Source organism: Carettochelys insculpta, chromosome 5 (genome assembly GCF_033958435.1).
Source record: "Carettochelys insculpta isolate YL-2023 chromosome 5, ASM3395843v1, whole genome shotgun sequence".
Classification (NCBI taxonomy): Eukaryota; Metazoa; Chordata; order Testudines; family Carettochelyidae; genus Carettochelys; species Carettochelys insculpta.
Genome location: NC_134141.1, coordinates 129,033,704 through 129,055,170, shown reverse-complemented (window position 1 = coordinate 129,055,170; position 21,467 = coordinate 129,033,704). Strand labels below are relative to the sequence as shown.

General features: G+C 59.0%; 2 protein-coding genes across 3 annotated transcripts in view; one reads left to right on the top strand and one right to left on the bottom strand.

The window, feature by feature from the left end:
* RGP1 (RGP1 homolog, RAB6A GEF complex partner 1) overlaps positions 1–16,212 on the top strand; it is a 33,777-nt gene extending 17,565 nt beyond the window's left edge. Inside the window, exons 2-10 of one of the 2 annotated variants that reach the window (XM_074994455.1) lie at positions 3,357–3,853; positions 4,668–4,804; positions 5,264–5,347; positions 5,729–5,878; positions 5,961–6,107; positions 6,487–6,614; positions 6,872–7,049; positions 7,536–7,776; positions 15,767–16,212. In XM_074994455.1, the coding sequence (XP_074850556.1) occupies positions 4,672–4,804; positions 5,264–5,347; positions 5,729–5,878; positions 5,961–6,107; positions 6,487–6,614; positions 6,872–7,049; positions 7,536–7,759 (1,044 nt within the window). In that variant the 5' untranslated portion in view covers positions 3,357–3,853; positions 4,668–4,671 and the 3' untranslated portion in view covers positions 7,760–7,776; positions 15,767–16,212. The remainder of the gene's footprint in view (positions 1–3,356; positions 3,854–4,667; positions 4,805–5,263; positions 5,348–5,728; positions 5,879–5,960; positions 6,108–6,486; positions 6,615–6,871; positions 7,050–7,535; positions 7,777–15,766) is intronic. The other variant, XM_074994454.1, reaches the window with a different exon arrangement.
* Positions 11,260–13,825, bottom strand: MSMP (microseminoprotein, prostate associated). The gene is made up of 3 exons (XM_074994453.1): positions 13,714–13,825; positions 11,969–12,077; positions 11,260–11,449 (listed from the first exon to the last, which is right to left on the bottom strand). Exons 1-3 carry the CDS (start codon positions 13,823–13,825, stop codon positions 11,260–11,262), a joined length of 411 nt encoding a protein of 136 aa, XP_074850554.1.
* Positions 16,213–21,467: the final 5,255 nt, after the last annotated feature.

The window sequence follows — 21,467 nt, the reverse complement described above, 5'->3', positions numbered from 1 at the left end:
CTCAATTCCTGGGAAAACAATGGAAGGGATCCTCAAGGAATGCATTTTGGAGCACTTGGAAGAGAGGAAAATGATCAAAAGTAGCTAACATGGATTCACCAGGGGCACGTTGTGTCTGACCAATCTGACTGGCTTCTATGACGAGGTAACAAGTTCTGTGGACGTGGGGAAGTCAGTGGATGTGATATACCTTGACTTCAGTAAAGGTTTTGATACGGTCTCCCACAACATTCTGGCTCATAAGTTAAGGAAATATGGATTGGATCCTTGGACTATAAAATGGATAGAAAGCTGACTTGTTGGTGGGCCCAATGGGTAGTGGTCAATGGCTCAATATCTGGATGGCGGTTGGTTTCAACGGAGTGCCACAAGGCTTGGTTCTGACGCCTGTGTTGTTCAACATCTTTATTAATGACTTGGATGAGGGACTGGGTTGCACCCTCAGCAAGTTTGTGGATGACACAAAGCTAGGGGAGAGGTAGATTAGTTGGAGGGTAGAGATAAGATCCAGAGTGACCTGGATAAATTGGAGGATTGAACCAAAAGAAATCTGTTGCGGTTCAACAAGGAGAAGTGTAGAGTCCTGCACCTGGGGCGGAAGAATCCCAAGCATTGTTATAGGCTGGGAACCGACTGGCTAAGCAGCAGTACAATGGAAAGGGACCTAGGGGTTAGGGTGGATGAAAGGCTGGATATGAGTAAACAGTGTGCCCTTGTAGCCAAGAAGGCCAATGGTATATTGGGGTGCATTAGGAGGAGCATTCTGACCAGATCTGGAGAGGTTGTTGTTCCCTTCTATTCGGCACTGGTGAGGCCACATCTGGAATATTGTGTCCAGTTTTGGGCCCCACAGCATAAAAATTATGTGGATTTGCTGGAGCAGGTTCAGCAGAGGGCAATGAAAATGATTAAGGGTCTGGAGCACAAGACCTATGAGCAGAGGCTGAGGGATTTGGGTTTATTTAGTTTGCAGAAGAGAAGACTGAGGGGTGATTTAATAGCAGCCTTCAACTTCCTGAAGGGGAGCTCTGAAAAGGATGGAGAGAAACTGTTCTCAGTGGTGTCAGATGGCAGAACAAGGAGCAATGGTCTGAAGTTGAAGAGGGAGAGGTGTAGGTTGGATTTTAGGAAAAACTACTTCACCAGGTTTGTGGTGAAGCACTGGAATGTGTTGCCTAGAGAGGTGGTGGAATCTCTATCCCTCGAGGTTTTTAAGTCCTGGCTTGACATAGTCATGTCTGGAATGACTTAGTTGGGGTTGATCCTGCTTGGTGTGGGTGGCTGGACTCGATGACCTGTTGAGGTCCCTTCCAGCTCTGTGATTCTGTGATTCTAAGAGCCAGTTTCCAAGTGGAGCTGTTCAAAGATGTGCACTCCTGACAACCTCATTGTGGAAGATGCTACCGTGGAAAAAATTTGGGAACACACTAAAACAGCCTGGAAAGAAACTTGCAATACAACACTGGGAAAGAGGACAAGGCATAACAAAGAATGGATCAGAGAAGAAACTCTGAGAAAAGTGAAGGAAAGAAAGGACAGAAAGGCAGCAGTCAACACCAGCAAAAGAAGAGCAGCCAAGACAGAAGCTCAGAGACTATTCAGAGTCCAAAAGAGAAGTTAAAAAAGCTGTAAAACGGGACAAGAAGAACTATGTGGGAAACTTTGCACAACAAGTGGAACAATATGCAGGATGGAGAAACTTGAAAGAGCTGTGTAACATCACATGGAAGCCAGCTGGGTCATGGCGTATCATGGACCAGTCAGTACAGGGTAAGGAGGGTCGTGTGCTAACAAACCCAAGTGAGCAGCTCAGTAGATGAGAGGAACACTTTGAAGAGCTACTGAACCACCCTGCCCACATGGAACCTCTGTAGTTACCACCTGCAAATGTACTGCTGCAGATTAACAGCAGCAGACTTACTAAAGAAGAAATCGGAAAAGCCATTGCCCATCTGTGATGGGGTTCAGGGGTCCCCCTGCACTGCACCCCGTCCGCTGGCAGGAGAGACTCTCACTCAGCAGGTACAACAGCAGGTTTATTAGGCAACAGATGTCCAGTTTCTCACAGAAGCGACAGCACAGCAGCCAGAGACAGTCCTTCCAACCTGTCCTGGGGAGAAGACCCCGAGGGGTGCCCCTCTGGGGTGTAGCTTCCCCCTCCTCAGGCTGGCTGCCTTCCAGCTCTCCCTTTTCCTCGCCTCTAACTGCCACCCCCGATTCAAAAAACCCTCTCAGCTCCTCCCTGCTCTTTGTTCAGGCAGAGGTGTTACCTGGCAGTTGTAGCCCCAGGGTCATCCTTAGCCACTGGGAGCTGCTGCTTGCCTCAGACATCCAGCCTGACTCACACATGCACCTCCCCCACTCCATCACACCATCTGAAGAATGCAAAAATACCTGGTCCAGCCAACATCCCCATTGAAACAATCAAGGCACGTGGTGAGACATCAGTCAACGTGATTTGGAAGAATTGGGACACTGAAGAGATCCCACAAGATTGGAAACATGGTTACTTTATTAAGCTTTCAAAGAAAGGTAACCTGAAGGAACGCAAGAACTGGAGGGGCGTCGCGTTACTGTCTATTCCGGGAAAAGTGTTCAACAGGATTCTTGTGAAGAGAACGAAGACAGAAATTGATAGGCAGCTCAGAGAAGAACAGGCCAGCTTCCAAAGCCTTCGGCCTACTGTCAGGAGTGCAACAAAGGTGCCCACTGTCACCTTTCCTTTTTGATCTCAGTAGACGATTCTGAGCAGGACAACTGGCGGCCATCAACAGGACTTCCAGTGCACATTTTTCAAGCAGCTAGAGGACATTCATTTTACTAACAATGCCACCCTCCTTTCACGCCTGCAAGAGAGCAGGGAGGAAAAGGTCACACCACTAGACAAAACTGCTGCAATGACTGGACTGAGCATTAACAAGGGAAAGACCAAAACAATGAGGATCAAACAGTCCAACAACACCACCATCACACTGGGAAGGGATGACCTGGAAGATGTGGAGCAGTTCACTGACTTGGGGAGTATTATGGGCAGAGACGGAAGAACAGGTAAGGATATCAATGCCAGGACAGGGAATGCAACAGCTGCACTCAAAGCTCTTCATCCCATATGGAAATCGTAGAATCCCAAGGCTGGAAGGGACCTCAGGAGGTTATCTAGTCCAGCCCTCTGCTTCAAGCAGGATCAACCCCCACTAACTCATCCCAGCCAGGGCCTTGTCAAACCACGACTTAAAAACCTCTAAAGATGGAGATTCCACCACCTCTCTAGGCAGCGCATTCCAGTGCTTCACCACCTGCCTGGTGAAGTAGTTTTTCCTCATATCCAACTTACTCCTCTCCTTCTGTAACTTCAGATCATCACAAATAATCAATCAGATCACAAATAATATCTGCAAAGGTGAAACTATGGATCTTCAACACAAAGTGAAGAGTGTACTCCTGGGTGGAGATGAGACTTGGCATACTAAAAAGTCGTCAAATCAGAAGCTGCAGATGTTCATAAACAGATGCCTGAGGAACATCCTTCACATCAAAGGGCAAGACTTCACAAATTAGAAGCTTTGAAACTGAGCAGTACAAGAACTGCCTGATGTCCGAATCAAGAGAAGAAAGCGGAGCTGGCTTTCTCAGAACCCAATCGTCCAGCAGAGTCTGTCAAGTTCTCACATGGAGGGAAGGAAAGAAAAAGCAAAAGAGGAAGGCCTCAGACAACACAGAGAAGATCTACTGAGAGTGAAGGACAACAGCTGGGGTGTTTCTGGAGTCAGCTAGTTTTGTTGCAAGACAGAGCTAAGTGGAGGAGACTTGTCGATGACCTGTGCTCCACACAGAGTACAAGGGTTAAAGTCAAGTAAGTCAATTTTTATGTCACCTGCAAATTTGGAATGATTCTGTATTTTCTGCCAGGTCATTGATAAAGGTGTTAAATAAATCAGGGCGGAGAATCTTTCCCTGCAGAAAAACAAGGGAAGATTTCCTGCTATCAGTTAGCCAGTTTGTAATCCATTCAGTGTGTGCCACGTTCATTTTATATCATTCTAGGGTTTTAGTCAACATGTCCCGAGATACCTTACAGAATCAACACCTTACAGAACATCAATACCATTATCGTCTCGTAAGAAAAAGATACCAGGCTGACAGAACGTGCTATCTGTAAGCCAATGTCTTACAGATAGATGTAGATATTACCTTCCTTTCATTCTTCATTAATCAAGTCCCATATCAGCAACTGCACTGTCTTGCCTTGACTTCTAACCAGCACTCCTTGCATTCTTTCGCAATATTTATGTTAAATCTGAGTTCAGATAATAGCCGTGAGGTCTGTTTGTGCCTTAACATCACACAGGTGCAAGCAGGCGCACGCCTGCTGAACTCTCACAACGTTGCCCTAACGCAGATAGAACTAGAACAGAATTTTATACTATTCAGGTAGCGGTGCCTGGACTAAGGGCACAGGCAGAAGCAGCTCCCAAACCGTGAGGTGCTCCCTGGGACGGGCTCAGCCCTGCAGCTGGAGAAGTGCAGCGCGTGAGTCCTGGGCGTGTGACGGCCCAGGGAGCAGAGTGATCTCCCTTGCGTCCTCCCGTGGGGGTGTGGTGCCTGATGTGGGCCCTGGTGGGCTCTGGCCCGCATGTCTCACTGCTTGTCTGTCTCCTCTGCACCAGTGAGATGCTGGCCTGGGCCAGCGCCCAGATTCATTGCCAGTTTCATGCCAGCGAGAACCGAGTGGCGTTGCCTCCCTCGGATGACAGCAAACATGATGTGCAGGCTGAGAACGAGACCGTGTTCGTCCCCAATCGAGGTGAGTGCTGTGCCAGCCTTGGGCGCTGGGTGGAGGGGAGGGAATGCCCTGTGAGAGGGGCAAGCGACTGAGGAGAGAGGAAATGACGTACAGAGGGAGCCCGGGGGCTACTCTGCAGCGTGCCAAGATCCAGAGCAGGCGATGAACGCAGAGACTCACTATTTCACACCTTGTATCACCACCTGCTGAGCTGCAGCTGGAGCCGGGGCCCCATAAGCATAAGTAAACCCTTACCAGAGTAAAACCAACACTGACCCCAGCCAGGATCGGAGCTGTCAGGCTGCCCACGGCTCCAGGGCATGTCCGAGACTCTCTCTTGGACAAGGTGTCGTTGGGCAAGGCTGCCTCCCTTGCAAGCCCCTGCCCAAAGTGCTGCCTGGAGGGACGGGCCCTGGGGTAGAGGCAGGTTGTGCCTGTTTCTCCTGCCCTGTGCAGCTGTGGTTGGTCTTTGCCTTCCAGGAGAGCGGGGGCAGTGCATCCTCTCCACGCCCCCGAAGATTCTCTTTTGTGACTTGCGCCTGGATCCCGGGGAGTCGAAAACCTGTAAGGGCCGTGTTCGTGCGCACGCGCGCGTATCTCCCGCGCCGGCGGCGACTCGTTGCTTCTGCAGCCTGCCTCCCTCTGCGTGCGTGCGGCTCGCCAGCGCTCCTCCTTAGCGATGTGTCCGTGCGCCGCTCTCTGGGGGGCTCCTTTCGTATTCCAGTCCTTAAAGAGCTGTCCCCAGTGCGTCCCAAGAGCTTCCTGGGGATGTTGTGTTTGCCCTGGTGTCTGGGCCGGCCGCCTGCTCCCTGGTCCCAGCCCTGGGAGGCAATGTGGGGGGAGTTCCCTCGTGAGGCAGAGGGTGGCGTACGGTACCTGCAGAGCGCCAATGACACCGTGGGTCACTCAGCTCTCCCCATGCTGAGCCCTGCCCGTTTGTGTCAGACTCCTACAGTGAGATGCTGCCTGTGGACGGGCCCCCCTCCTTCCGGGGGCAGGCGGTGAAGTACGTGTACAAGCTAACCATCGGTTGCCAGAGGGTGAACTCCCCCATCAAGCTGCTGCGGGTGCCCTTCCGCGTGCTGGTACTTCATGGTAAGTCAGTTGGCACACTCCTGGCTGGGCAGTTCCCGCCTCGCCCCGTGCCAGCCTGTGACCCTGTCTCCTCTCTCCCCAGGGCTCAAAGACTATCAGTTCCCCCAGGATGAAGCAGTCGCCCCCTCAAACCCCTTCCTGGAGGAGGAGGAGGGGACGAAGAAGGACTCCCGCCTGGCAGACCTGGCCACAGAGCTGCTGATGGCAGCCACCTCTCGGCGCAGCCTGCGTAGGTCGTTCCCCACCTAGCTCGCTGTCCCTGCCTGCCCCAGGCCCTGGCAGCCTGTCTCCCGTTCCCAGCTCCCGCTTTGCTCAGCAGTGCCTCTGAAGATCTTTCTCACAGCCCGAGGGCGTGTGCGGAGCCCAGAAGCTGTGTCAGGTGCCCCACGCTGCCTCCCTGGCGGCTCACAGAGCCTCTGTCCCTGGCCAGCCAGGGCCTGCTGTAACCAGTGTGCCTAATGCGAGGGCTGGGGCGCTCACCGGCAGCCAGGCCGCCTCAGGCAGGTCGTGTCCTGCAGAGGCACGCTTGCTGTCTGGGCTTGTGGCTTTGGGCCAGGGTGGTGAGGGGGTGCAGCTGCAGCTCATCCAGCTGTCTTCTGTCCCCCCAGACCTGTACAACATCAGCAACACCCGGGGCAAGGTGGGCAGGTTCGGCATCTTCAAGACTGTCTATAAGATCGGGGAGGATGTCGTTGGGACGTTTAACTTCGCAGAAGGGGACATCCCCTGCCTGCAGGTCAGTGCTTCTCGTCTTCCCAGCCCTGCACACTCCAGGGACAGGCGGCCCCCCCCAGGCAGGCAGAAGGGGTGGGGTACCTGGGCTAGCCACAGCGGTGCAGACACTGGGCTGCACAGGGAGGGGGCTTCTGGGCAGTTCCCGGGCCTTGCCTCGGGCTGCCAGGTGGGTTTGGTCTGTGGGGGTTAGAGCTGTGCAGAGCCAGCCCCGGGGCCCTCTGCCGGGACTGACAAGTCCCTGCCTGTGCCCTGCTCCAGTATTCGGTGAGCCTGCAGACGGAGGAGGGCATCCGGGAGGAGTTCCAGCGCCGGCGTGGGCAGCCCGTCTCCTGCGGCACACACGCCCGCCACCAGGAGTCCTGCCTCCATACGGGCCGCAGCAGCTTCAGCCTGCCCATCCCGCTCAGCTGCACGCCAGGCTTCACCACGGCCGTCGGTGAGTGCCCGGAGGGAGGGGCTGCTGGCACGCAGGGCTCGGGGGGGCAGGCATTGCCCCACTGCTCTCCCCTCCTGCTTGTGTGCCGTGCCCTGCTGGCACCGTCCCCCACCACCAGAGCTGGGCACGGGGAGGAGCTGGGCGTGGGCTCAGCGGTTTGAGCGTTGGCCTGCTAAACCCAGGGTTGTGAGCTCAGTCCCTGAGGAGGCTGTTTAGGAATGGGGGCACATAGATGTCAGGGCTGGTGCTTGGTCCTGCCAGGAGGGCAGGGGACTGGACTCGATGACCTCCTGAGGTCCCTTCCAGCTCTAGGAGACGTGTCTCTCCGTATGGGTGCCAGAAGGGAAGCAGCTGGGCTGCTGCTCGGGGGGCGGCTGCCTCGCTGTGAACTGGGCCCTCCAGCACCAACACGGCTGCTGAGCAGGGGCCCTCCTGCAATCCTGCAGCCCTTGCGCTTGCTGCCTCTGACCTGCCTTTCGCCCACAGTGTCTCTGAAGTGGAGGCTGCACTTTGAATTCGTGACCTCCCGGGAGTCGGTGGAGGCTCACACGGTCCCCAAGAACCAGTCGGAAACCATCACCTGGACTGGGGTGGAGCAAATGGAAGTGGACACTTTCAGCTGGGACCTGCCCATCAAAGTCCTGCCGACCAATCCCATCCTGGCCTCCTACGTGTCCCACTTCTCCAGCACAAACTCCATCACAATCTGAGTGGGGGCAGGACCAAGGTGAGACCCGGGGGGCCTCGGTGCTTCTCCTCCTGTCTCCTGTGGCGCAGCAGGTGGGATGGCAGGAGCCGAGTCACAGGACACAGGCCCACTCTGAGGCCCTGGGCTGGCTGGGCTGCCGTACCTTTGTGAGAGAGAGAAGGCTCCGTGCCCAATGCTGGCTGTCCTGTCTCTGGGTCAGAACCAGGCTCCAGGACCCTGATCCCCTGGGTGCGTACAGGAAATCCTGGGCCCTCGCTAGGAGGGTGGCCTGGCGTGAGCAGACAGGCTGCTTTCACCTCGCTGTTGAGCCTCACACCCAGCCCAGGGACAGTCGCCCTTCCAGTGCCTATGTACGCCAGGCTCATGGGAAGGCCACGCCCATTCCCACTCAGCTCTCCCCTCCCCTGGGGGACCCCATCTCCAGTGCCCCACCGCCAGCTGCAAGGGACAGCTCTGCAGCCTGGGACTGCTCTGGGGCTTGACAATCCAGCGTGCAAATTGCAGGCATCTCTGCTAGACAGCCCCATGCAGCCTCCCATCTGGACCCCTCCAGCAGAGGGGGAGCAGGCACCCTGCACGCCCAGGCTGAGCTCCCGCCTGTGGCTGCCTTCCCCAGGGAGAGGCTGCTGTCCCCCAGAAGCAGGGGTAGTGCTGCCACCCCAGACCCATATCCCCATGGGCAAGCAGGCTGCCCTCCCTGCCTGAGCCGGGAGCAGGAATTCCTGGCCTGCCTAGGGGCAGGCTGCGCCCACACTGAGGGGTCGCAGCACCAGCACTGCGCTCTGAGTGCTGGTACGGAGCGGGCCAGGCAGCAAAGGGGAAGCGTGCTGGGTGGCCACAGCCTTGGCCAAGCCAGACCCTTCCGAGCTCTGCCTGCCACCTTCACCAGGAGCCCGAGGGTGTCCGCAGTGTGTGTGTAAATGAATAAACACCGGTGTGCCCGGCTCGCCAACAGCCCTTGGTGTACTGACAGCTGCCCAGGCACTGCCCCGTGGGGAGGGGGTGTCCCTGTGAGAGCCCAGCCCTGCTTTGTGTGTGGGGGGGTGTCCCTGTAAGAGCCCAGCCCTGCTTTGTGTGTGTGTGTGGGGGGGTGTCCCTGTAAGAGCCCAGCCCTGCTTTGTGTGTGTGGGGGGGGTGTCCCTGTAAGAGCCCAGCCCTACGTTGTGTGTGTGTGGGGGGGGTGTCCCTGTAAGAGCCCAGCCCTGCTTTGTGTGTGTGGGGGGGGTGTCCCTGTAAGAGCCCAGCCCTACGTTGTGTGGGGGAGGGGAGGGGGTGTCCCTGTAAGAGCCCAGCCCTGCTTTGTTTGCGTGTGGGGGGTGTCCCTGTAAGAGCCCAGCCCTGCTTTGTGTGTGTGGGGGGAGTATCCGTGTTAGAGCCCAGCTCTGCTTTGTGTGTGGGGGGGGAGTATCCGTGTTAGAGCCCAGCCCTGCTTTGTGGGGGGGGGAGGGAGTATCCGTGTTAGAGCCCAGCCCTGCTTTGTGTGTGTGGGGGGGAGTATCCGTTTCAGAGCCCAGCCCTGCTTTGTGTGCGTGTGGGGGGTGTCCCTGTAAGAGCCCAGTCCTGCTTTGTGTGTGGGGGGGGGTCCCTGTAAGAGCCCAGCCCTGCTTTGTGTGTGTGTGTGGGGGGTGTCCCTGTAAGAGCCCAGCCCTGCTTTGTGTGTGTGTGTGGGGGGGGCGGGTATCCCTGTAAGAGCCCAGTCCTGCTTTGTGTGTGGGGGGGGTGTCCCTGTAAGAGCCCAGTCCTGCTTTGTGGGGGGGGGGTATCCATGTTAGAGCCCAGCCCTGCTTTGTGTGTGGGGGGGGGGTATCCATGTTAGAGCCCAGCCCTGCTTTGTGTGTGGGGGGGGGGTGTCCCTGTAAAAGCCCAGTCCTGCTTTGTGGGGGGGGGGAGTATCCGTGTTAGAGCCCAGCCCTGCTTTGTGTGTGGGGGGGGGGGTGTCCCTGTAAGAGCCCAGTCCTGCTTTGTGTGTGGGGGGGGTATCCGTGTTAGAGCCCAGCCCTGCTTTGTGTGTGTGGGGGGGGGTGTCCCTGTAAGAGCCCAGCCCTGCTTTGTGTGTGTGGGGGGGTGTCCCTGTAAGAGCCCAGCCCTGCTTTGTGGGGGGGGGGTATCCATGTTAGAGCCCAGCCCTGCTTTGTGTGCGTGTGGGGGGTGTCCCTGTAAGAGCCCAGCCCTGCTTTGTGTGTGTGTGGGGGGGGGTGTCCCTGTAAGAGCCCAGTCCTGCTTTGTGTGTGTGGGGGGGGTGTCCCTGTAAGAGCCCAGCCCTGCCCTGTGCTGGGGGACAGGGACATTTCTTGCTGTGCTACAGGCCAGTCCCCTCCAGGCGTGCCCCCCACACCCCCCATCTCTGAGCAAACAGGCTGGGTGCTGCCGAGGGGTGGCCTGGCCAGGCCAGTCCTGTTGGAGGGACCGGATGTGTGATAAAGGACCCGTTTCTGCTGCTGGGGGCTGCCCCTCCCCAGCAGTCACTGGCCAGAGCCCTCCGGGGTTAAGTCATAGTTTTATTGCAAGGACAGGAGCATAAGGGAAAGCAGTGCTAGCTGGGCCAGGCTGCTGGGGCAGCTAGTGCTAGGGTGGCTTCAGCAGGGCGCCCAGGCTCCCCCCATCTGCAGGTCTTGCTCCAAGGGGGGCAGAGGCAGGGCCGTTCCCAGCAGTGGTGTGGCTCACGGTGCCCCAGCGGGGCTGCGGGGGGCTTGCGGTGCAGGGACTGGCTGCTCTCGGGGTGGTTGTTGTCCCTGCACCTCGAGGGCAGGACAGAACCTCCCCCATTTCACCGAACAGCAACGGGGCCAGCAGGGCAGGGCAGTGTCTGGGTCGGGGCTTTGCAGGCAGGGCTGGAAAGTCCAGAGGGCCCCGGTCCCCACGTCACTGGCTGGCCCTGTGTCAGGGCCCCGCAATGGGACTGCTGGTCAGTCGGGGAGGCCCAGGGGGATGCAGGGAGAGTCGGAATCTGCCACAGTGCTATGCACGTTGGATCCTGTCTTCTGGGTGGGGGCCTGGGGAGTTAGAAAAGTTCCCCACTGCCTCCATTGCTGGAGCTCTGCCGGGCTGTGCTGCAAAGAGCCTGGATGGGCTGCTCAGCCTGGCCCGGCCCAGCCCCCTGGAGGGCATCACAGACCCCTTGAGGACATTGCACTGGCTGAGCCCACGGATCTGGACCCGACGGCCTCGGATGAGACTCACCCACTCCAGTGGCTTTCTTGAGAGGTGTTTGGCTGGGGGTGGAACACAGGGAGCCGGGGGCTGCTGGGACCTCCCTTAGGTGCATGGAGCTTGCTGTGGCCTGCGGGAGGGGAGCCCTACTTTGATTCAGGAAGTGAAGGCGAAGCCAGGTCAAGGCAGCGCTCGGCTGATACTGATTTGTCCCCGGATGGGTGACTAGTGGTTTCCCTGGAAGGGGGCTGCAGCAGCGTCTCACAGGACAGGGCAGGGGGTGCGAGAAAGGTGCTGTGGGGGCAGCGGTGATCCGTGCTGGACTGATGGCAGAGCTGGCCCTGCCTGCCTCTACCGGCTCAGCCTGGTCTCCAGCACCTTGTTGATGACTGGCTCCGGGGTGCCGGCCGAGCCCCACTCGTGCTCCAGGCTGTTGACACAAGGCAGGTGGGGGTTGGCTTTCTGCACCACCGAAATCTGGCAGGTCTGCGAGTCGTAGTGCGCCATGCACCAGTCCGGGAAGTCGATGGGGTGCTGGGTGCTGGATAGGAGAGATGGGAAAGGGGCTTGTCTGCAGCTATCCCGCTGGGGGGAGCTGCTGGGAGAGCCCCAAAGGGATCGTGGCCAGGCCAGGTGGGGCCTTCACAAGTTCCACTGCCTCACCAGTAAGTAAATGGGAAACTCGTCCCCCCCACTGCGTGGCCACAGCTGCACCTGTCCCTGTGCCCCCGGCTGCCCAACGCCTCCCTGGGACCTCCTGTGCTGCTGACCCTTTCCTGGCCACCACCACACAGTGCTGCAGCCCAGCCGAGTGGTGCCCTGGCCGTCTGACCGCACCTCCTGACATGGGCGGGGCACAGATGAGGTGTGCCCCTCCCTGCTGGCACTGGCCTGGGCCCGGGCCCCAGTCCACCATGCAGCCTCCACCGCGCCACTGCCGAAGACCCGGTGCGGGTGCTGAACTCTGCAGCCTGGCCTGCCTGCTCAGGTCACGCGCAGCCAGGGGCTTGCTAGGCGTGGATGCCCCCCTGCCGGGGAGCAGCCGGCTCAGCGCACTTACATCTCACAGCAGCCCACGCCGAGGGGGTGCAGGCACGTGCAGAGCAGGCAGGTGGTGCTGAGCCATGACTCTCCCAGGGTGAACTGCTGCCCCTCGTAGGCGCAGGGAGCTGCAAGGGAATTGGCCGCTGTGAGCACAAGTGACCTGCCTGGCCAGAGAATGGCCCACGGCCTGCCTGCCTGCCACCCATGTGAGAACAGGCCAGGGACGCCCCCACCGCCTTCTCTGCTGTGCGCTGGGGGGGGGACCCAGGGCCTCCCTGCCTGCCACCCATGTGAGAATGGGCCAGGGACGCCCCCACCGCCTTCTCTGCTGTGCGCTGGGGGGGGGACCCAGGGCCTCCCTGCCTGCCACCCATGTGAGAATGGGCCAGGGACGCCCCCCCGCCTTCTCTGCTGTGCGCTGGGGGGGGACCCAGGGCCTCCCTGCCTGCCACCCATGTGAGAACAGGCCAGGGACGCCCCCCCGCCTTCTCTGCTGTGCGCTGGGGGGCGGGCCAGGTCCTCCCTGCCTGCCACCCATGTGAGAACAGGCCAGGGACCCCCCTGCCTTCTCTGCTGTGTGCTGGGGGGGGACCCAGGTCCTCCCTGCCTGCCACCCATGTGAGAACAGGCCAGGGACCCCCCTGCCTTCTCTGCTGTGTGCTGGGGGGGGACCCAGGTCCTCCCTGCCTGCCACCCATGTGAGAACAGGCCAGGGACCCCCCCACCTTCTCTGCTGTGCGCTGGGGGGGGACCCAGGTCCTCCCTGCCTGCCCCCAATGTGAGAACAGGCCAGGGACGCCCCCCCCTTCTCTGCTGTGCACTGGGGGGGGACCCAGGTCCTCCCTGCCTGCCACCCATGTGAGAACAGGCCAGGGATGCCCCCCAACATTCTCTGCTGTGCGCTGGGGGGGGACCCAGGTCCTCCCTGCCTGCCACCCATGTGAGAATGGGCCAGGGACCCCACTGCTTTCTCTGCCATGGGCTGGGGGGACCCCGGGCTTCCCTTCCTGCCCCCAGTGTGAGAACAGGCCAGGGATCCCACTGCCTTCTCTGCCATGGGCTGCAGAGGACCCAGGGCTTCCCTGCCTGCCCCCAGTGTGAGAACAGGCCAGGGACCCCACTGCCTTCTCTGCCATGGACTGGGGGGACCCAGGGCCTCCCTGCCTGCCCCCAGTGTGAGAATGGGCCAGGGACCCCACTGCCCTCTCTGCCATGGGCTGGGGGGGGGCAGGGCTCCCCAACGAACCCTGTGAGGGTGAAGATAACCAGTGACCCCTCCCAACTCAGGGCTGGGCTCCTGCAGCTGCACTGTTTCACCCATTTGTGTTCTTGGCAAGTCTCGCTCTTGTGCCAGAGATGTGGTGAGCCCTGAGCCCGGTGCAGCCGTGGGCGCATGTCCTTCCTCCCGGCTAACAGGTAGGCAGCGTTGGCCAGGACCCAGCTCCCGGGCTACTCTGGCAGGAGCTCTGACCTCCCTGTCCCTTTGCTACCTCCTCACGGTCCTAACCCCAGCTGGGCTCTGGGCAGCAGCTCCTCTTCGGCTCAGCAGGATGGTTGCAGCCAGAGCCCAGGGGAGTTCCTTGGTGGTTTATGAGCTTCTGTCCAGCCATTGCTGGCCCATAATCACACTCCCAGGCTCAGCACAAATCATTTATTGCTTTGCAACCTGGGTGCCCAGAGCTCCCATGCCCTGGCAGGGAGAAGCTGAAGGCCTTTCCCAGCACATGCACACGCCGGCTTTAATCTCCATGGCTGCCTTACCTTGTGCCTGGAAGTAACACTTCGCTTGGGATCCCTGGAGCTGGAGGAGGAAACAGACCATCAGGCAGATGCTGCCCCAGACGCAGGCGGCCTTCTGCATCTTCCTGGCCATCACTGGGGTTGTGCTTGTGCTCTTCCTAATGCTGGTAGGGTTCCACTGCCAGTTCTCTCTTGTGCCTTCTCTGTGCTTTGCTCCTTCTTCCTGCTCCTTTTCTAACCTCTCTCCATCCCACCAGGAGATATTTATAAAGTTCAGCGTTATGGCCCTGGCCACCAGCTGCGCCCCCCTGGAAAAGCTGTAAAACTCATTTCCTGGTTTAAAAGGCATGAAAACAAGAGGTGGGATCAAGGTTTTTAACAAGCTGTGAAAAGCTGATTCATGACCTCCAGTTCCCGCTCCAGTTGGAAACCCCAACGGGTGCAAGGAGTGGCAGTGAGATCACGAAGCAGGGCCCATCGCTTCGTCTCCATGTGCAGGGTCACTCAGAAACAAAGCACCAGGGCTGGCCTGGGATCCAGGGCTTTGTGGAAGCTTCACCTGGTTCCACTGGCCTGTCTCTAATCCTGGGAGATTTCAGGGGCCTTTTTTCTCTATGGTGACCAGAATATTAAGCCACTGCAAAAGGCTAAGCACAGCATTAACTAGTGGCTTGGGCTTTGTCTCTTGAGATTTACCAAACCTATCAAGCATCCATCCTATGCAAAAGAAACTCAAGCCCAGTCAAAAGGTGATTTGATATCAGCCTTCAACTTCCTGAAGGGAGCTCTAAAGAGGATGGAGATAGACTGTTCTCAGTGGTGTCAGATGGCAGAACAAGGAGTTACAAAGGGAGAGGATTAGGTTGGATATTAGGGAAAACTACTTCCCCAGGAGAGTGGTGAAGCACTGGAATGCGTTGCCTAGAGAGGTGGTAGATTCTCCGTCACTAGAGGTGTGTAAGTCCCAGCTGGACAAGGTCCTGGCTGGGATGACTTAGTTGGGATGACTTGATGCTGCCTGAAGCAGGGCGCTGGACTCAATGACCTCCTGAGGTCCCTTCCCGCCCTAGGAGTCTAGGGTGCTATAAAGTTGCATGCAAACCTGGCAACTGTTCCCTGCAGGAAGCACAGAACCACAACTACCACACAACAAAACACGCACAACCGTCACTGGACACAACACACCTCTAACCCTCACAAGACCCAGGGTGACTTTAGCTACTGGCAAAAGCCGGCGCTGTGAGCCTAGTCACAGCAGGATACTGGCCACCCATAGAGACCGTGGAACACGTTTAATGCCATGGATTTCTCCCGAGTTCCATTGGGGTGAGACCTGGTGAGTGAGGTCACAGATTACCTGAGTTGTCTCCCATCACTGGCCACAGCCACAGCCTCCCTGCCAGGGTGCTCTTGTACGCCCCGATGAGCATGTTTGTGCTCCTGGTTTTAGGGGTGCCCGGCCAGTGGCGTGTCCTACCTGCTCCACGGGGTGGGCAAGTGCCTGCCTGTTCTGTTCCAGCAGTGCACTGGGGGCCTCAGTGTTCGGTCCCCTCCTGTCAATACCCATTGCTGGTGAGGCGTAGCTGTGACCAGGCGAAAGGCCTGTCCTGCAAAGCAGCACAAACTGCCGTGCAGTTAGCGTTAGGGTCCTCTGGGGAGGAAATGGCCAGGACCCTGAACTTCAGGTGGGGAGTCTCTGTCAGACAAGGTGTAAGCAGTGCGTGCGATGCCCTGATGGCCTGGACACAAGAGCTGCTGGGTTGATGCAGAACCTGGGGGACTGGAGCCCAGCAGGGCCCTCCAGAACCTGGGTACAAAACAAAGGAAGGCCAAGGAGCAGGAGCTGGGAGCACGGCTGGGGGCACGGCTGGGGGCACAGCTGGGGTCGTGGCTGAGAGCACGCATGAAGGGGATTGGGGCAAAGACAAAGGAACACAGGAACAGGAGATTGCCATGTCAAAGGAGCTGCAGGGAGCCTGTGAGCTACCCTGGCTCAGCAGGGCAGGCAGGGAGCAATGGTGGAAAATAAGGGAGCTGCTGAGAAGCAACACGATGCCTTCTCCATGTCCTGCAGGTGGGCGAGGGACTGCAAAGACTGAGCTGTCTGAAGAGGAGGGCTGGAATGAAGCAGATAAACACCAAGGTGCCCCCAGCCCACAGGCCTGAGCACAGCAGGAGTGACCAGGAATGTGACTGACCTGCGAACAAGAGTGTGCAGCTGTTCCCGAGAGCCAGCAACTGCGCCAGAGGAGGAGGGTGTTAGGAGATGGCAGCTTCTGTTCTCTGCTGTCTCTCCTCGAGCGCACGCCTGGTGGGACTGGTCATCTCTTGGAGAGACTGGCTCTTCTGCTGGCCCACAGCTCTTTTTTCAGCCTGCACAGCTCCTTGGTGTGCCTCTCTCTCCAGCAGCAGCTGGCTTGGTAACTGGTGTCACTGCTCCCATCCGGTCTCTCCGAGATCCCGGCAGCAAGACGCACAAGTGCACAAGAAAGAGAGCTCTCAGGGGCATTCGTTGTCTTATATTCTTCTCTTGAGGACCCTGCTGTTCACTTGTCACCAAGTTACAGTCCTACTCTTTCCAGTGTCTCTTCACAAGAGAAGTGCACTTCCCTTTGGTCTGCTCTGACCGCCCTCCCACTCTGTGCGTCCTTCGGGAGATGCAGCGTTCAGACCGGGCCATACCACGGAGTCATAATTACAGTGTGTAACGGGGTCAGTCCAGCAGACCCTGGTAGGAAGTGGGAGGCAGCTCAGGACACAGCCTAGGCCAGGCAAGGAAGGGAAAGGACTCTGAGCAGATAGGTGGAAGCAACAGAGAGGGGCTGCAGCTAAGCACTGAGGGCTCCTGATGGCCCTGCCCCTGGGCTGGCAGGGCGCTGGGAGGTGAGGGAAGTAGGGAAGCAAGGGAGAAGAGAGGCAGGGCGTTGGGAGGTGGGGAAGCAGGGGAGAAGAGAGGCAGGGCCTTGGGAGGTGGGGAAGCAGGGGAGAAGAGAGGCAGGGCGTTGGGAGGTGGGGAAGTAGGGGAGAAGAGAGGCAGGGCCTTGGGAGGTGGGGAAGCAGGGAAGAAGAGAGGCAGGGCGTTGGGGGGTGGGGAAGCAGGGGAGAAGAGAGGCAGGGCGTTGGGAGGTGGGGAAGCGGGAGAAGAGAGACAGGGCGTTGGGAGGTGGAGAAGCAGGGGAGAAGAGAGGCAGGGCCTTGGGAGGTGGGGAAGCAGGGAAGAAGAGAGGCAGGGCGTTGGGGGGTGGGAAAGCAGGGGAGAAGAGAGGCAGGGCCTTGGGAGGTGGGGAAGCAGGGGAGAAGAGAGGCAGGGCGTTGGGGGGTGGGAAAGCAGGGGAGAAGAGAGGCAGGGCATTGGGAGGTGGAGAAGCAGGGGAGAAGAGAGGCAGGTCCTTGGGAGGTGGGGAAGCAGGGAAGAAGAGAGGCAGGGCCTTGGGAGGTGGGGAAGCAGGGGAGAAGAGAGGCAGGGCATTGGGAGGTGGGGAAGTAGGGGAGAAGAGAGGCAGGGCCTTGGGAGGTGGGGAAGCAGGGAAGAAGAGAGGCAGGGCGTTGGGGGGTGGGGAAGCAGGGGAGAAGAGAGGCAGGGCGTTGGGAGGTGGGGAAGCGGGAGAAGAGAGACAGGGCGTTGGGAGGTGGAGAAGCAGGGGAGAAGAGAGGCAGGGCCTTGGGAGGTGGGGAAGCAGTGGAGAAGAGAGGCAGGGCTTTGGGAGGTGGGGAAGCAGGGAAGAAGAGAGGCAGGGCGTTGGGGGGTGGGAAAGCAGGGGAGAAGAGAGGCAGGGCCTTGGGAGGTGGGGAAGCAGGGGAGAAGAGAGGCAGGTCCTTGGGAGGTGGGGAAGCAGGGAAGAAGAGAGGCAGGGCCTTGGGAGGTGGGGAAGCAGGGGAGAAGAGAGGCAGGGCCTTGGGAGGTGGGGAAGCAGGGGAGAAGAGAGGCAGGGCGTTGGGAGGTGGAGAAGCAGGGGAGAAGAGAGGCAGGGCATTGGGAGGTGGGGAAGCAGGGGAGAAGAGAGGCAGGGAAGCAGGAGAAGAGAGGCGGGGAAGCAGGGGAGAAGAGAGGCAGGGCGTGGGGAGGTGGGGAAGCAGGGGAGAAAAGAGGCGGGGTGTTGGGAAGTGGGAAAGCAGGGGAGAAGAGAGACAGGGCGTTGGGAGGTGGGGAAGCAGGGGAGAAGAGAGGCGGGGTGTTGGGAGGTGGGGAAGCAGGGGAGAAGAGAGGCAGGGCGTTGGGAGGTGGGGAAGCAGGGGAGAAGAGAGGCAGGGTGTGGGCAGGTGGGGAAGCAGGGGAGAAGAGAGGCGGGGCGTTGGGAAGTGGGAAAGCAGGGGAGAAGAGAGGCAGGGAAGCGGGAGAAGAGAGGCGGGGAAGCACGGGAGAAGAGAGGCAGGGCATTGGGAGGTGGGGGAGGTGGGGAAGCAGGGGAGAAGAGAGGCAGGGCGTTGGGAGGTGGGGAAGCAGGGGAGAAGAGAGGCAGGGCATTGGGAGGTGGAGAAGCAGGGTAGAAGAGAGGCAGGGCGTTGGGAGGTGGGGGAGGTAGAGAAGCAGGGGAGAAGAGAGGCAGGGCGTTGGGAGGTGGGGAAGCAGGAGCAGAGAGGCAGGGCATTGGGAGGTGGAGAAGCAGGGGAGAAGAGAGGCAGGGCGTTGGGAGGTGGGGAAGCAGGGGAGAAGAGAGGCAGGGCGTTGGGAGGTGGGGAAGCAGGGGAGAAGAGAGGCAGGGCGTTGGGAGGTGGGGAAGCAGGAGCAGAGAGGCAGGGCGTTGGGAAGTGGGGAAGCAGGGGAGAAGAGAGGCAGGGCGTTGGGAGGTGGGGAAGCAGGGGAGAAGAGAGGCAGGGCGTTGGGAAGTGGGGAAGCAGGGGAGAAGAGAGGCAGGGCGTTGGGAGGTGGGGAAGCAGGGGAGAAGAGAGGCAGGGCGTTGGGAGGTGGGGAAGCAGGAGAAGAGAGGCAGGGTGTGATGGGGTTCAGGGGTCCCCCTGCACTGCACCCCGTCCGCTGGCAGGAGTGACTCTCACTCAGCAGGTACAACAGCAGGTTTATTAGGCAACAGATGCCCAGTTTCTCACAGAAGCAACAGCATAGCAGCCCGAGACAGTCCTTCCAACCTGTCCTGGGGGGAAGACCCCGAGGGGTGCCCCTCTGGGGTGTAGCTTTCCCCCTCCTCAGGCTGGCTGCCTTCCAGCTCTCCCTTCCCCAGCCTCTAACTGCCTCCCCCGATTCAAGACCCAGCTCAGCTCCTCCCTGCTCTTTGTTCAGGCAGAGGTGTTATCTGCCAGTTGTAGCCCCAGGGTCATCCTTAGCCACTGGGAGCTGCTGCTTGCCTCAGACATCCAGCCTGACTCACACATGCACCCCCCCCACTCCATCACATCTCTCCCCCCTTCCAGACCGCACTGAGCGGGGTCACTTAGCCAGTGACCTGGGGAAGTTCGGGGCCCTCCCTGCGTGACAGGGCATCGGCTATGGTGTTGTTGTTCCCCTTGACGTGGACCACCTCCATGTCGTAGTCCTGCAGGAGCAGACTCCACCGCAGGAGCTTGGCGTTGGCCCCTTTCATGTGATGCAGCCAGGTCAGGGGTGAGTGATCGGTGTACACGGTGAAACGCCGTCCAAACAGGTACGGCTGCAGCTTCCCCAGCGCCCACACCATGGCCAGACATTCCTTCTCTATGGCCGCGTAGCTCTGCTCCCGGGGCAGCAGCTTCTTACTCAGGTACACGATGGGGTGTTTCTCCCCTTTGTCAGTCACCTGCATTAGCACCACCCCCAGCCCCACGTCCGAGGCATCGGTGAACACCAGGAAGGGCTTGTTGAAGTCTGGATTTGCCAGCACTGGGGCCTTGACCAGAGCCTCCTTCAGCGCGCAGAGGGCCTCTTGGCACTGCTCCGTCCAGACCACCTTGTCAGGCTTTCCCTTTTTACACAGCTCCGTGAGGGGGGCTGCGATGGAGCTAAAGTGGGGCACAAACCTCCGGTAGTACCCCGCCATCCCAATGAAGGCCTGGACCTGCTTCTTAGTCTGAGGTGTTGGCCAGTCTCTGACAGCCTCCACTTTAGCTGGCTCTGGCTTTAAGCAGCCGCTGCCCACCTTGTGGCCCAGGTAGGTCACCTCAGCCATTCCCACCTTGCACTTCCCTGCCTTGACAGTCAGCCCGGCCTTCTGGAGTCGGTCCAGCACCTGCTTGACTTGGGACACATGGTCCTCCCACGTCTGGCTGAAGATGCAAACGTCATCCATGTAAGCCAGGGCAAAGCTCTCCATCCCCTTCAGTAGCTGGTCCACCAGACGCTGGAAGGTAGCGGGTGCCCCCTTGAGGCCGAAGGGCAGGACCAGGAACTCGTAGAGCCCCACAGGGGTGATGAAAGCTGACTTGAGCCGGGCATCTTCGTCTAATGGCACTTGCCAGTACCCCTTGGTGAGGTCTATGGTGGTGAGGTAACGGGCTCCCCCCAGCTTGTCTAAGAGGTCATCAGGCCTAGGCATAGGGTAGGCGTCCGAGACAGTGATGGCGTTAAGCTTGCGATAGTCCACACAAAACCGAACAGACCCATCTTTTTTAGGGACTAACACCACGGGAGAGGCCCAGGGGCTGGACGAGGGTTGGATCACCCCCAGAGCCAGCATGTCTTCAACCTCCCGCTCTATGTCCTGAGCCGTCCTCCCTGTGGCTCTGAATGGCACACACTTGATAGGGGCGTGGGTGCCTGTCTCTATTCGGTGGACAGCCAGGTCAGTGCGTCCGGGTCTGTCCGAGAACAGCTGTTGATGCAAATGCAGCACCTCCTTGATCTCCGTCTGCTGGGCAGGGGTCAGCTGGTCTGAGAGGGGAATAGACTCCAGCAAGGAGCCGGCTCCAGTCCTTGTGAGTAAATCCACCAAGGGATCATCCCCCTGCCCCTCCCAGTGTCTGCACACGGCCAGCACCAAGTTCTGTCTGTCCCAGTAAGGTTTCATCATGTTCACATGATAGACCCGGTGGCTGTGGGCCCGGTTCGACAGTTCCACCACATAATTCACGTCATTTAGCTGTTTGACGACCTTGAAGGGCCCATCCCAGGCCGCTTGCAACTTGTTCCGCCGCACAGGTATAAGGACCATCACTTGGTCCCCTGTGGCATAGGCTCGGGCCCGGGCGTTACGGTCATACCAGACCTTTTGCTTCCTTTGGGCCATGGAGAGGTTCTCCCTGGCCAGGCCCATGAGCTCGGTGAGTTTTTCCCGGAAGGTCAGTACATACTGTACCACTGACTCCCCTTCAGGAGAGGCCGTCCCCTCCCACTCTTCTCTGAGCAAGTCCAAGGGTCCCCGTACCCTCCTTCCATACAGCAGCTCAAACGGGGAGAACCCCGTGGATTCCTGGGGCACCTCCCTGTACGCAAACAGCAGGTGGGGTAAGTACTTGTCCCAGTCATGGGGGTATTGATTCATGAAGGTTCTCAGCATCTGCTTCAGAGTCCCATTGAACCTCTGCACCAGCCCATTGGTCTGCGGGTGGTAGGCTGTGGCCCAGGTGTGCCGGACCCCACACTTGTCCCACAAGCTTTGCAGTAGGGCCGACATGAAGTTGGACCCCTGATCTGTGAGGACCTCCTTGGGGAACCCCACTCTGCTGAAAATGGACAGCAGTGCATCTGCCACGGTGTCAGCGTCGATAGAGGTCAAGGCCACTGCTTCTGGGTATCGCGTGGCAAAATCTACCACTACCAAAATATATTTCTTCCCCGAACGCGTTGCCTTGCTGAAGGGGCCCACTATGTCTATAGCCACTTTCTGGAAAGCCTCCTCTATGATGGG